The 12,575-nt window shown below is 44.4% G+C and overlaps 1 protein-coding gene across 3 annotated transcripts in view; it reads left to right on the top strand.

The window, feature by feature from the left end:
• The window catches only part of CGNL1 (cingulin like 1), an 83,910-nt gene extending 71,905 nt beyond the window's left edge, over positions 1-12,005 (top strand). For 2 of the 3 annotated variants that reach the window (XM_066636040.1, XM_066636038.1), the window contains exons 15-19: positions 3,138-3,221; positions 5,563-5,687; positions 6,209-6,317; positions 7,974-8,137; positions 9,167-12,005. In XM_066636040.1, the coding sequence (XP_066492137.1) occupies positions 3,138-3,221; positions 5,563-5,687; positions 6,209-6,317; positions 7,974-8,137; positions 9,167-9,302 (618 nt within the window). In that variant the 3' untranslated portion in view covers positions 9,303-12,005. The remainder of the gene's footprint in view (positions 1-3,137; positions 3,222-5,562; positions 5,688-6,208; positions 6,318-7,973; positions 8,138-9,166) is intronic. The other variant, XM_066636039.1, reaches the window with a different exon arrangement.
• Positions 12,006-12,575: the final 570 nt, after the last annotated feature.

Below are 12,575 nucleotides of genomic sequence, written 5' to 3'. Positions count from 1 at the left end.
ACATCTTGACTTAGCGCAAATACCGCCACTGAGCCAGGGGTAGTCCACCACCTGCGTGCAAGGAATGATGAGGTGCTCCCTCCTTGCTTCTGTGCTTTGCACAGGCAACCGGCAACTAATCATCCTGCGTTAGCCTCAGCTTGGCGGAGGCCTTCGTGTTGAGCTGGTCCACGTGTTTGGGCGCAGAGACTTCGCCCATGTTGCTGACAGGGTGTTTGGTTCAGTGGCACTGGACAAAGCGTGGTGGGTCTGACTGCCACCGGAGCCAAGCGGCACTGGGCTCTGCCCCCTCTCCACAGTGTGGGGCATCGCACCGAGCAGGGATGCTGCCAGAGGCAAGTAGAGTGGCACAAGCAAACATTCCGTGCATTACAAGTGGCATGTGGTGTGTTGCAGGTTGGCCACTCCTGTCCTCTAGAGGGCAGGATGCCTTGGGGGAGGGCTTGCTCTTTGCCCTGCCCCCATGCCAAGAATCCAGAATTGTCATTGCCAAGGAAGGAGGACAACTCCACCAAGCCCCTTCCAGGAAAGATTCTAATTTCCATCAAGCTGGCAGGGTCCTCCAGAGTAGACCTGAAATGAAGGGTGGAAGTCTGCTGGTTTGTTCTTCCTTCTGTATATGGAAGGTGACCCTGGATGAAACTACAAATGCATGCATGTTTGTAAGCTACCCTGAAAACCTAACTGGTGGAGAGGCAGGATGCAGATCTGCCCAATAACTAAAACAGCATTGGATGGGCCTCTTCCAGTGCCCCACCCAATTTTGTTTTATTCCCAATTTGCGGCCATTAGTTCTGTTTCTCTCCTTTTCAGCTGAACTCTCTTTCTTCTGCTGTCTCAGAGAATTCTTGGTTTGCAACAGCTAAAGGGGAAAAAAGTCTACACATGAATTAATTGACTGCGGAGTCGCTTCTAGTATCTGTGTGAGAGGTCTGTTTCCATGGTGATGGCAGAGTAAATGAGCAAAGGATGAAGTTACACTGACAGTGTCATTCATTTCCTTTGGCAAAGCGGTCCCAGTGGATGGCGCACACCTGCTCCTCGCTTGGCGCAGGTGTGCAGAGCAGGCAAATGAAAATGCGGAAAGAGAAGGCTTCTTTTTAGCCAGCAAGGCATCAGTGTTTCCATTAGCTTCCTTTACTGAGCAGCTGTTTCTACTGAGTCAGCTGGTTCAGGGGAGCAGGAAGGCTTAGGTTTTATTTCCCTCCTTCTTCTCTCTTTCTCAAGAACTTGCGAGGTGTGTGCCGGAAAACGGCGGCTGCAGTAGGCTTTATTATTAGAAATCAAATTACTTTTTCCTTAACAACCACCTTTGCAGCTGCTCCTCATCCATAAACAGGCCCTACGTGCCGCTGTCTTAAATAAAGCCACATGCAGAATCGGATGCTCTTGCTCTCCACTGTGACTTCTGTCCAGGTGACATCTGAAGTGGCTCCTGAAAACTTATCCTTGTAATGGAATAAGAATATCTTTGCTGTGTTGGAGAGGAGAAAACTGGAAGCGTTTTCCCAGACTTGGAGTCTATGCCCTTTCTGGCCCAGGCAGCAAAGATGGCCCACTTTGGGTACTGTTGGTGCAGGAGGGGCACCACTCTGTTTGCTTCCCGATATGCTCTGCTGGTATTTTTCTAAATTAAACAAATGTCACTAAAGCACTATAAATCTCCAGACTCTCATCCAAGGGAAATTAAGCCCAGTAGTGCAGCCTCTGGAATTTCTCATCAGTTGGGAAAGTGGGGAGTGTGTATCATTGTTCTTTAGACTCTCTGTTGCCCCTTCTACCACAGCTGTCACTTCAGCATTATAATAATAGCCACTGTCCTAAATGTTCTTCTCGGATGTGATACTCAAGTTATGTTAACCCACATTTTCACAGCTTCTGAGCACACAGAGAGGACACAATGACTCAGTGTGTGAAACTGTACAGTGACCTGCGCCCCACAGACTTGCTCTGTGCAAAACAATTGCATTTTAATTAGTTGCTCATTATTTTCTTGTCTTCAGAATGTGCTTTTATTTTGGCCTTTGGAAGCAGTTATATCATAATATTTTGCATGACCCACAATAATGGGATTATATCTATGTAGTGTTTGGGTTATATCTGTATAATTTCTGACAGTGGAATGATATCCTTATGTAACATTCTCCAATACTCAGATATGAACGTTGATTTTAGAAAGTTTATGGTATTTGAGAACCAGCCACGGAGAGAGAAGAGTGCCTGATTGAGCCTTTAGTGCCTGTTGGGTAGGAAGCTCTACCCTGTTTCAGGGACGTGCCCCAGATCAGCTTGTAGGACCTCGAAATAGAAGAACCTGGTCACTCCTGCCATTTGGTTCTTCAGCCTCTTCTCATGTGTGTTTGAAACGTTTTGTTACATTGGTTGCAACTCTCTGATGCCTTTCTAGCTTCTGTGGTTAAAAGACAGTGACCAGAACCAGATATACTATGTTGTTTCCATGACACCTTACTGGTGCCTGTGGCTTGCAAACAAGGTCAACACTGCATCTGCAGTGTAGCTCTACAGTCCTCTATTACCGATTACCAGTTCTTCTCTCTACCCATCATTAGGGGTGGGGTTTCTTTTAATGTGATTATTATAATAAACTTTTCCATCTATAAGGCAGGATACTTTCCATCCCTTCTCTGCCCTTCACCGTGATAACACTTCTCCTCTCTTGCTTCCTGCCCCTGTTCCATACTTCCCAACCGGTGTGTGTTTTGTCATACTGCTTTCTGGGTCAAGAATAGCCTTCCTCCTCTCTTCCTTCCCCACTTCTTTTCCAACAGGAAGGCAGTCATCAGGTCCTCATGATGCGTCTGTCCCATCCCTCCTTTGCCATCCAATTCTCATATTTCCTCTCTTTTTCCTCACAGTCCCCCCCATTGTGAATTCTCCCCACTTTCCCCTTTCTCTGCCCTATCCATTGCAGACTCCATGTGCTCCAAATTGGGGTCCAGTCACTGCTGAGTTCTATACTGCTCTTAAGTCTGGTATCCAGTACAAGCAGTAATATTGTTCCATTGCTCCTGCCAGTGCCACTGGAGAATATGAAGTTTTCTAACTAGCATAATTAGAATAAAACTGTTGCTACATTTTAGTGATTTCCGCTCTTCTTTTTAAAAAATCAACCACAGATTGAGCAAATGAGAAATGAGCTACTTCAGGAAAGGACTGCAAGGCAAGACTTGGAATGTGACAAGATATCTCTCGAAAGACAGGTACAGATTGCAGCTTCAGTTGTGCTTGACTTCAGCTTTGGAGTGGTCATAAGTGCTATGCCTAAAAATTGGAATATAATAATAGTACTTGGTATTTGCATAATGCTTTCAAGAGCCAGAGCGTTTCACAAGAATTGTTATCCTTACAGCATCCCTCTAAGGCAGTGTTTCTCAACCAATGGTACTTGAGGTGATGTCCACTAGGTGGTGGGGGTGAGGTGGTACCAGACCCCCACCACCTAGCAGCGAGTCCAGCAATGCAACACAAGCAGAGTAGGAGGTGGGCAGAGCTCCATTGCGTGAATTTCGCTCACTCAGAAAAGCCCTCCTGTCTGCCCTGAGCCTCTTATCAGTGTTTGTTGTGTTGCACCTGGCCTCCCAATCCAGAAGTAAGTGGTAACATCATCGCCAGTTACTTCCCGTGGTACTTCCCATAGGTGGACCATGCAAAGTGGTGTAGTAGGGGATAAACACTGAGAAATGCTACCCAAAGGCGAGTAAGCAATATCATCCCCATTTTGCAGCTGGGAATATGAGGGAGTGACTTGCTGAAGGCCACCTACTGATTACTGGGCAGAGGCAAGATTTGAGCCAGGGAAGTTCTGATTTGCAGCTGCGTCTGCAGCTGATTTGGCCAATATGCTATGCCAGCTGAAGTAGTATTTAAGAAAAGTGCCTCTGAGCTTCTGCAGAATGCCTTCCCATTGCTACTGAGTATGCACAGCCTAACTCCATACTCACAAGCAGGATCACTTTATAAGACAGATGGTCCACTTCCCAGCAGGTTAGATCGTCAATGACTCTCCTTTCAAAATTCTGCTCAGCAGAATCAACCTTCATCCACGCTTAGATGCCATTTTTTCTTACAGAGCAGATTGCCACCTAGTGGTAGTCCTGCGTCCTAGCAACCCAAAACAATGTGGTGTTTCCTCCTTAAACGTATTTCTTATCTCTGTGTTGGTCACGTGAAACGTGAACATATAAAGGTCCCACTTCTGTTGAATGGGATCATTGGTCCATCTAGGTCTCTACTGTTTATACCAGGCCTCTCCAAACTCTGGCCTGTGCGCTGGATCTGGTGCCGTTCCTATGCGCTCGCCTGCTCTGAAGGGAAAACTCTGCACAGTGCCTTTGTTCACTGCATCCAGCCACTTCCAGCCTCTGAAGCGCCAACAGGCTTTGCATCCAGATTTCCGGGCAGAAGCAGTTGGATGTGGCAAAGAATGGGGGTGCACAGAGGTGCTTTGCAGGGGCTCCCCCATGGAGTGATAGCGCCATCTGTGCCAGGAAAGCTTTTGCCAGCATGCAACAGACTCCACTCTGATGGTCTATACACTGACTGGCAGTGGCTCTTCATGGTTTCAGACAGGTCTCCCAGCCTAACATGGAGATGTCAAGGATTGAACCTGTGATCTTCTCCTTGCAAAGCATTTGCCCTGTTACTGAACTATAGCCCCTCCCTGTATTTTATATCTTTAGTAAGTCATTTACAGCTTCCAGCTCTCCACTTACACATTTTTAAATCCTCTGAAAGATTATCCAAATGTTACTGAATTCAAAAAATTTAATTATAGAAGATAATAGTGTTTTAACTTTTTACAAAGACCTAGTGGGGCTCAAAGTGGCTTGAAGCCTCCCTTGCTACCTATATCCCAGCTATGTATAAGTAAGCTATGGCTACTTAGTGATAAAGTGAAAGCTCTTTGCACACGGCCGAAAGTTCTCTCTAAAAATATCAAATAAAATAATTATAAAACTATCAATTCATTGGTTCATCTAGCTCTATATTTACACCGATTGGGAGGGACTCTTTTGGGATTCAGATGGGGCTCTTTCTCAACCCTTCTTAGAGATGCCTGGGATTGAACCTGGCAGCATCTGCATGGAAAACATGTTCTGTCACTTGGCTACATTCCCTCCCTGTAAGACTGGCAAGCTCATATGTGCTATGGGATACCTGCCTCTAAGAAATTTAATTACACATTACACTTCCCAACCACCGACTGCTTTGAAAGATCCTTTTCTCCAGTCCTACCCTCTGGTTCTGGTGGAACTATTAAGGTAGGTTTTATATGTTTGTCAGAAGCAGCCCTATCATGGTGAGATGGATTATTGACACTGAAAGGTGGTGGAGTGAGAGATGGATGAATCGCAGCAGGAAACCTTGAGCTACTATTAAGGTTCATTTTATTTCAATGGGAGAATTTCCAAGTGGATTGTATCCCACCATTAATCAGTGGCAGGAGGATCTTCTGCCCTGGGGTCTAGAATGTCTTGAACTAGCCTTGTTACTTGGTCCAGACCCAGCTATTCAGTAAAATCTGCATATCTTTTTTTCCAGAACAAAGATCTGAAAAGTCGAATCCTTCACCTTGAAGGCTCCTACAGGTCCAGCAAAGAAGGGCTTGTGGTTCAGATGGAAGCCAGGATCATAGAGCTGGAAGAGCGGCTAGAAAATGAAGAGAGGTAAAGTGAACTGGGACAAAATCTGGGGATTCATGTTTGAATACAAGGCACCTAGTTATTTTAAGAGGGGTAAAGGGCCCCTTATCTGAATTTCTGGGTGACTATCAATGGGTACTATCAGGATGGCTGTATTGTACCTGCAGGTTCATATAGAGCCTTGGAGGCTGCCTTCTGGTAGCCAGAATGCTTGAAACCTTGGAGGTCAACAAGAAGCGCTAACTTTGCTTCCTGTTGACCTCCTTTGAGTTTTTTCCAAGCGTTCCAGCTGCCTGGAGGCAGCCTCTAAGGCTCTATAGAGCTAGAGGCTTATTACACTCTTTTTAACCAAGGAGAATTTAACCCTGCTGAGCGTTAAAAACATGATAATGGGCACGCACAGGGTGGGGGGTTCCTTGTATCTGCAATGGGTATGTGGAATGGATCCCCTGCGGATACAGGGACATGCCTATAAATACACCATGTTGTTAATTCCATCTCTTGCATGTCAGTCTCTTGATTGTTCCTCTCTACTGTTTTTCTAGGGATCGGGCCAATCTGCAGCTGAGTAACCGCAGGCTTGAAAGGAAAGTTAAGGAGCTCATGATGCAAGTGGATGATGAGCATCTGTCCCTGACCGACCAAAAGGACCAGGTAAAGTGCAAGAATGTCACTGGTTGAACTGAAGAGCAGAACATACACTTTAAAAAGGAGTATGTGCAATAAACTGTGTGCATGTTTCAACAAAATGAATGCTGAGCACAGCTTATAATTCAAAAATGAAAATCATAAAAACATGGCAGTATATATTTTTTTAAACTTCTATTGTTCATGCTTATACATCTGCCTTTTCATGAATGTCTGATTGGATGCTCTCTCCTACTCTAAATGTCATTTTGTCCCTTACTTTTGATAGCAGCAGGTGGTGAAAGGCATAGATTCTTTTTTTAAAACTGAAATGTTTAGAGAAAGCCAAGGCAAAATCTAAATAATCATCTTGGTAGCAGGAGCCTTAAGACCTGTCTCTCTGTATCAGACGAAATGTCCTTTTAGTCCCCCTCCGTCTGCACCATGGGGCAAATGACATATTACATTACAGTCGTATGTAGCAAAGCCCTGATGGCCTCTTCTCCCTTATGAACCCCCCTCAGGAGGGGAAATGTTCATCAGAGAAGAAATGAGAAGGAAGGGAGTTCTTAACCTTTCCTCTGCCTGTCCCTGTCCCCCCGAAGCTTCCTTCTCCTTGACTGTATTTACCCTTGTGGGGTTACATACCTATGTCTGCACTGTGAACACCAGCAGGGGAAAACAGCCAGCGGGAAACGATGTTCATCATTCTCTTCCCTTCCTTCTGTTCTCTGATTGCCTTCTCCAGCTTTATAAGGGATAATGGATTGTTATGGCTTTGTTACACATAATGCGTTTGCCCCTTTTAATCTGCTGCTGCTGTACTCTTGTGCATCCATTTCAATGAGACTTGCACAGGACAGCTTCCTACTGGACTGTGCTCCATATGAACTGCAGTGGTGGAAGTGTGTGCTGTTTGCGATTTTTCTGCCCTGGGCACCCAAATGTCTTAAGTTGAGCTCACTTGAGCATTTTAGCTTTCAAAAATGTTGAGCAGACGGGAACTTGAAAATGCGTACCTGTTCTGGGGAAGGCTCTGATACCATGGAACAGGGTTGTCCAGAGCTTTCAGAGGACCATGCATGAGCTATTAAGGCTATACAGTTCTGTGCTATTCCTTGACCATGTGATCCTCCTGGCTACCCAGCCCCACTGGTTGCACCCCATCGCCCTTGCTCATGGCTTTCTATATATCTTTGCTAACGTTTCAGAATTCCTTGAAGAGGAATGAATAGTAAGCAGATTGGCTTAATTTTCATAATGCCTTTTGAGTACAGGATTCCTACAGATGTCCCTCTGAATACTGCTCTACTGCTCTCTCCAATTCTCTCTAGTACTAGCTAGCAGCTGGAGGCACTGATTGTCTCCTGGTGAATTCAGGGCATGTATTGAAGGGAAGGAGGAGCAGAATGCCTTCCTCTTTTGCTCTTTAATATGTATTTCCTTAGGCAAAGTTTTCCTTTTCAGAAGCTCCAGCTGCTCCCTTGAAGATTGTAGCAGAGCTGCAGCCAGAAAGCATTGGACAGCATTTATGCCTTCATAGAAGTGAAATTTCCATGATTACTTCTTTGCTCCCAGAGCAGCAGAGATGATGTTCTGTGGTCTCTATCATAGGTAGCTGAGGAACAGCAACCTGTTCTTCACCCAGTTCTTCACTAACTGGCCTCTGTTTTTATTTCACAGCTGAGTTTGCGTTTGAAAGCAATGAAGCGCCAGGTGGAGGAGGCGGAAGAAGAAATTGACAGGCTCGAGAGTACCAAGAAAAAGCTTCAGAGGGATTTGGAAGAGCAAGTTGATTTGAATGACCAACTCCAAGGGCAGCTGAATGCAATCAAAAAAGAACTCAGGTGAAGGAGGAACAGCCTTAAAACACCAAAGGGAACTCCACTTCCCTTTGGCTTTCCAGGAGCTGCCTGCTTCTTCTACCTTTATGGTTTATAGTTTTGGGGGCTACTTGGCTTCAGTTACTTTATCTTCATTGCACTGGCTGAAAATACCTTTGCCTTGGAACCTTACCAAACTGAGCAGGGTGCAAAGCATGGTCCTGTCCCATCTGGTCTGTATTTTGAGAGTGGATTTCCCTTCTTTTCCCTCTCTAAACCTTTCATTCCTCCTGGGAACCAGTCCAACATGTCCAAATTGATATCTTTTTCCCTTTTACTATCAAAAGTACATAGGACTGAGGTGGTGCTTCCAGAGCATTCAGTATTAAATCCCACTACTTCTGTTACTGTTTCTGTTAGTGAGTAGGGACTCACTACTTCTGTTACCTTCTAAAGACTGAGAATAATTCCTTAAAGACACTCTGTGTTTGCAAGTTGCACAAAGATGCACAGATCCAAGAACTGCAGTGACCATTTGGGGACAGCAATACCTTGCACTTTCGTCAGGCTAGAAACCAGAGCATGTATAAAAGCCAAAAGTGGATGAGTGTCAAAACATGGCTTTATTTATCTTTCAAATGTATTTTGGGCAGCAAAAAAATGTCAATAATGATATAACACATGCCAATGCATGTGAAACCTAAAGAAAAACAAAGAATGTCAATGAATGTCCTGCAAGTGTGGATGAAATTGAATGAAAAGAAAGCATGGAAACAAAGTTTGAAATGTGGTTATAATTGAAAATGGCTGAAAGAGCAAAGCGATGAAAGCCAAGTGGATGAAAGTCAAGGTATTGTGTATATTAAAACTTCTGCAGTTTGTAAGAATTCAGAGAAGTTGGTATATGACATTCAGCTTGTCCTTTCTTTGCAGGATTGACTCACTTGAGAGAGTGTCTCTAAAGCAACTTAAAATTAGCCCACATGTTGACATACATGTTCTAAAGTATATACTCAATCTATATATCTACACACTGACATTCTTATATATTAGCAGGCACAAGAAGACCTCAAGCAAACTTCTGAGTGACCTTGATGATGACGATGACGATTTCAGCACTGATGGGGAGAGCCTTTATGAAGCATCGTCAGGATTTAAATTCATAAAGGATGATGACATCAAAAGCTAAAGATGAAGTAGTCCTGCAACTTTGTCAGGGTGATGGATGTTCATCATTAATTATTGAAAAATAAGGAACTACAATGTCAAGAAGTCCGTGCCTGCAAGGATTTGAGTGCTGGAAGAATTTATATAGCCCCCCATAGCTGTTTTTAAACTTAGATCTATTCAAGAAATAAACATTCTAAAACATAAAGTACTTGCCTTCCAAACCAGCTAGAAGTCCATAGGTGCCTGAAACCATGGAGGATATACAGCTAAGTTTAAGATGATGTTTCTGGCAGAAATAGGATTGTTTTAAAGAGCAAGACCATTTCTGCTTCTAAGAATCTGAAGCTAAGTTTGTCTGTAGTAGATGCTACAGATCAAGCAAGAACAGCAAAGGGTATTATTTAATTGTTATAAGTGGAGGAAATTATGTATAGAATGTACATATTTTAAATTAGACATTTTTATGAACCAGTGCCTTTTTGTAAAGTTTTGTTTTTATAGATCATGTGAAAAGTGCAGAAACTGTCACTATCATACTGTGTTTTTTAAGCTTAAAAAAACCTGTTACATTCCATGTTTGGCAAGCAAATTTTAATTCTCCTTCTTAAGGTGAGCAGGATTGACCCAGTGGGAGGGTCAGTAAAGCTGTTAAGAGTTCTGTAAATCACTGCTTCTCAAACTATCTGATATAGTTTTGACTGGCAGTTTTGACTATCAGACTGGCAGTTTTTCTTCCCAACATGCCAGGGACCAGAGTGCATATGCACATTCTCTATTTTCTGCATAGGTGTGTAGCACATCAGCTCCCTTCTGGCCTTTTTTGTCTTATTCGTGTCTTCTGCTCCTTCTCCACACACGCCTCCCTTATCCCTTTTGACTCTGTTCCCCTGTATACCTCCTAGCCCAAGGTTCCTTTGTATCTTTATCCCTCTCTCCCACATCCTTTCTTGTCCAGCTCATGATCCTGTCACATCCCTTGTCTCTGCATCCCCCGTCTCTTATCTTGAATCTATTTGCCCCGTCTTCTTCCTGTAAGTTCTTCCCTCCTGCTCTTTGCCTGTCCATTCCCTGCATCTTCACTGCTCTTAAACCCCCTGCTTCCCTCTTGTTTTCCTTAGTCCCACGTCTTTCTGTCCTGCTCTCTGCTCCTTTCTCTTCTACACAATCCTTCCAAGTTAAATCCTCCACCTTGGTCCCACCTCTCTTTCGGCTCCTGATCTTGGTGCACCAGCCCCAAGGGGCAGCATGCCCTGCAAGACTTCACAGCTCCACTGTCAACATGCCAGAGGAGTCAGAAGCAGCGGGAGCTACACCACAGACAGGCAGCTGATGGCTTGTGGACCAGCACTCGTCCACAGAGCATACTTTGAGAAGCACTTATGTGGACTTTTAAGAGTATGATCTCAGCCTAAAGGTCTATAATGCCCAAGTCCCATTCCCAGGAAGACAGGTGCTGCCCAGTAATAGGATTGGGCACTTGGTTTTTTAGTCCTACGTACATTTACCTAGGAGTAAGTTCCATTAATAGATACTTAGGATTGTGCTTTCAGAAGAGCTAATGGAAAATGAGAGAGGAAGAGGTTGCAGAGGTCAAGGCAAGAGGTAACAAAGGGCATGAAGAAGTGTTTTTGCCATGGGACAGTGTATGAGGCTCAGATTCCAGCAATATTATAAAGGGAGAAATTGCATGATTTGATGGCAGACTGAATTGGGTTAGGTCAGTCATCAACAAAGTACAGGGATTATGTTGCATATGCACAATAGAGGCATTATGTAGGCTTGATTGTTTGGATCCAAGACTTGAAACAGGCCTGCCTCTATTGCTGTGCAACTCAAAACAGCTCCCCCCCCCCAGTCTTATTCAAAGCTGTGTCATGCACAGATGCAACATATCCTTCATCAGGACTAGTTCTTTGTCATTTTAAAATTATATTCTCATTCCTGTGGAACCGTCAACTGTGAACTGTTACTTAGGCAACTTGGCAGAAATGTGTGTGTTTTATGATTTTTCAGATTTTTATAACTAACGTGCCTGTAATTCCAAGAAGAAATGTTTGCTCTATCCCCACAATGAACAAGAGTGTGCCCCACAGTTGTTAACTAGCTAGTATTCAACTACAACTTATTTCCAATTTATTTTAACAATGAATTTCTAGAACTGGTCCAGTCCTAAAAACTGCCCACTTCCTTTCAGTTCCACATTAACAGCACAATCCTAACCAACTTTCTAGCACAGATGTGGCTGCGGTAAGAGAACAAATGTTTCCTCACCTTAAGGCCTCCTCAACAACCCCCTCCCCACCATAGGATGCAGTACACACCCCAATGGCATGGGAGCATCAGAGCTGGAAAGTTAGTTAGGGTTGGCTGTAAGTCCACCTAATGCAGCACTTTGAGGAGCAAGCTACCCATTTTGCAACATTGCAAAGATGACAATTGTACAGAGAAAATAGGCGCATCACATCAGGGAATGAGCAACATATCAGTTTACAATAAAACCTTTAAAAATCCACAACCTTGATAATATCTACATTGTGCAAAAAAGCATATTTGTAGACTTCTATCAGGACGCAAGCTCTGTAGACCTGGATCTTGGTATGTTCCGTCAGCTTCTTGTTGGACCAGACTCTCTTTGTGAGTCTGGAAAACGTGGTAGCTGCTTTACCGATGCGCTTGTTTAGCTCGGTATCGAGAGAATGTGTGTCGGAGATCGTTGAGCCAAGGTACACAAAGTCATGGACAACCTCCAGTTCATGCTCAGAGATTGTAATGCAGGGAGGTGAGTCCACATCCTGAACCATGACCTGTGTTTTCTTCAGGCTGATTGTCAGTCCAAAATCTTGGCAGGCCTTGCTAAAACGATCCATGAGCTGCTGGAGATCTTTGGCAGAGTGGGTAGTGACAGCTGCATCGTCGGCAAAGAGGAAGTCACGCAGACATTTCAGCTGGACTTTGGATTTTGCTCTCAGTCTGGAGAGGCTGAAGAGCTTTCCGTCTGATCTGGTCCGGAGATAGATGCCTTCTGTTGCAGTTCCAAAGGCCTGCTTCAGCAGGACAGCGAAGAAAATCCCAAACAAGGTTGGTGCAAGTACACTGAGTACACTTCTGTACTGCAGCGAGTCATGGACTCTTCGCTCACAACAGGAGAGGAAACTGAGCGCTTTCCACATGCGCTGCCTCCGACGCATCCTCGGCATCACCTGGCAGGACAAAGTTCCAAACAACACAGTCCTGGAACGTGCTGGAATCCCTAGCATGTATTCACTGCTGAAACAGAGACGCCTGCGTTGGC

The sequence above is a fragment of the Tiliqua scincoides genome, chromosome 8 (genome assembly GCF_035046505.1).
Source record: "Tiliqua scincoides isolate rTilSci1 chromosome 8, rTilSci1.hap2, whole genome shotgun sequence".
Lineage (NCBI taxonomy): Eukaryota > Metazoa > Chordata > Lepidosauria > Squamata > Scincidae > Tiliqua > Tiliqua scincoides.
This window is presented reverse-complemented; position numbering and strand designations above follow the sequence as displayed.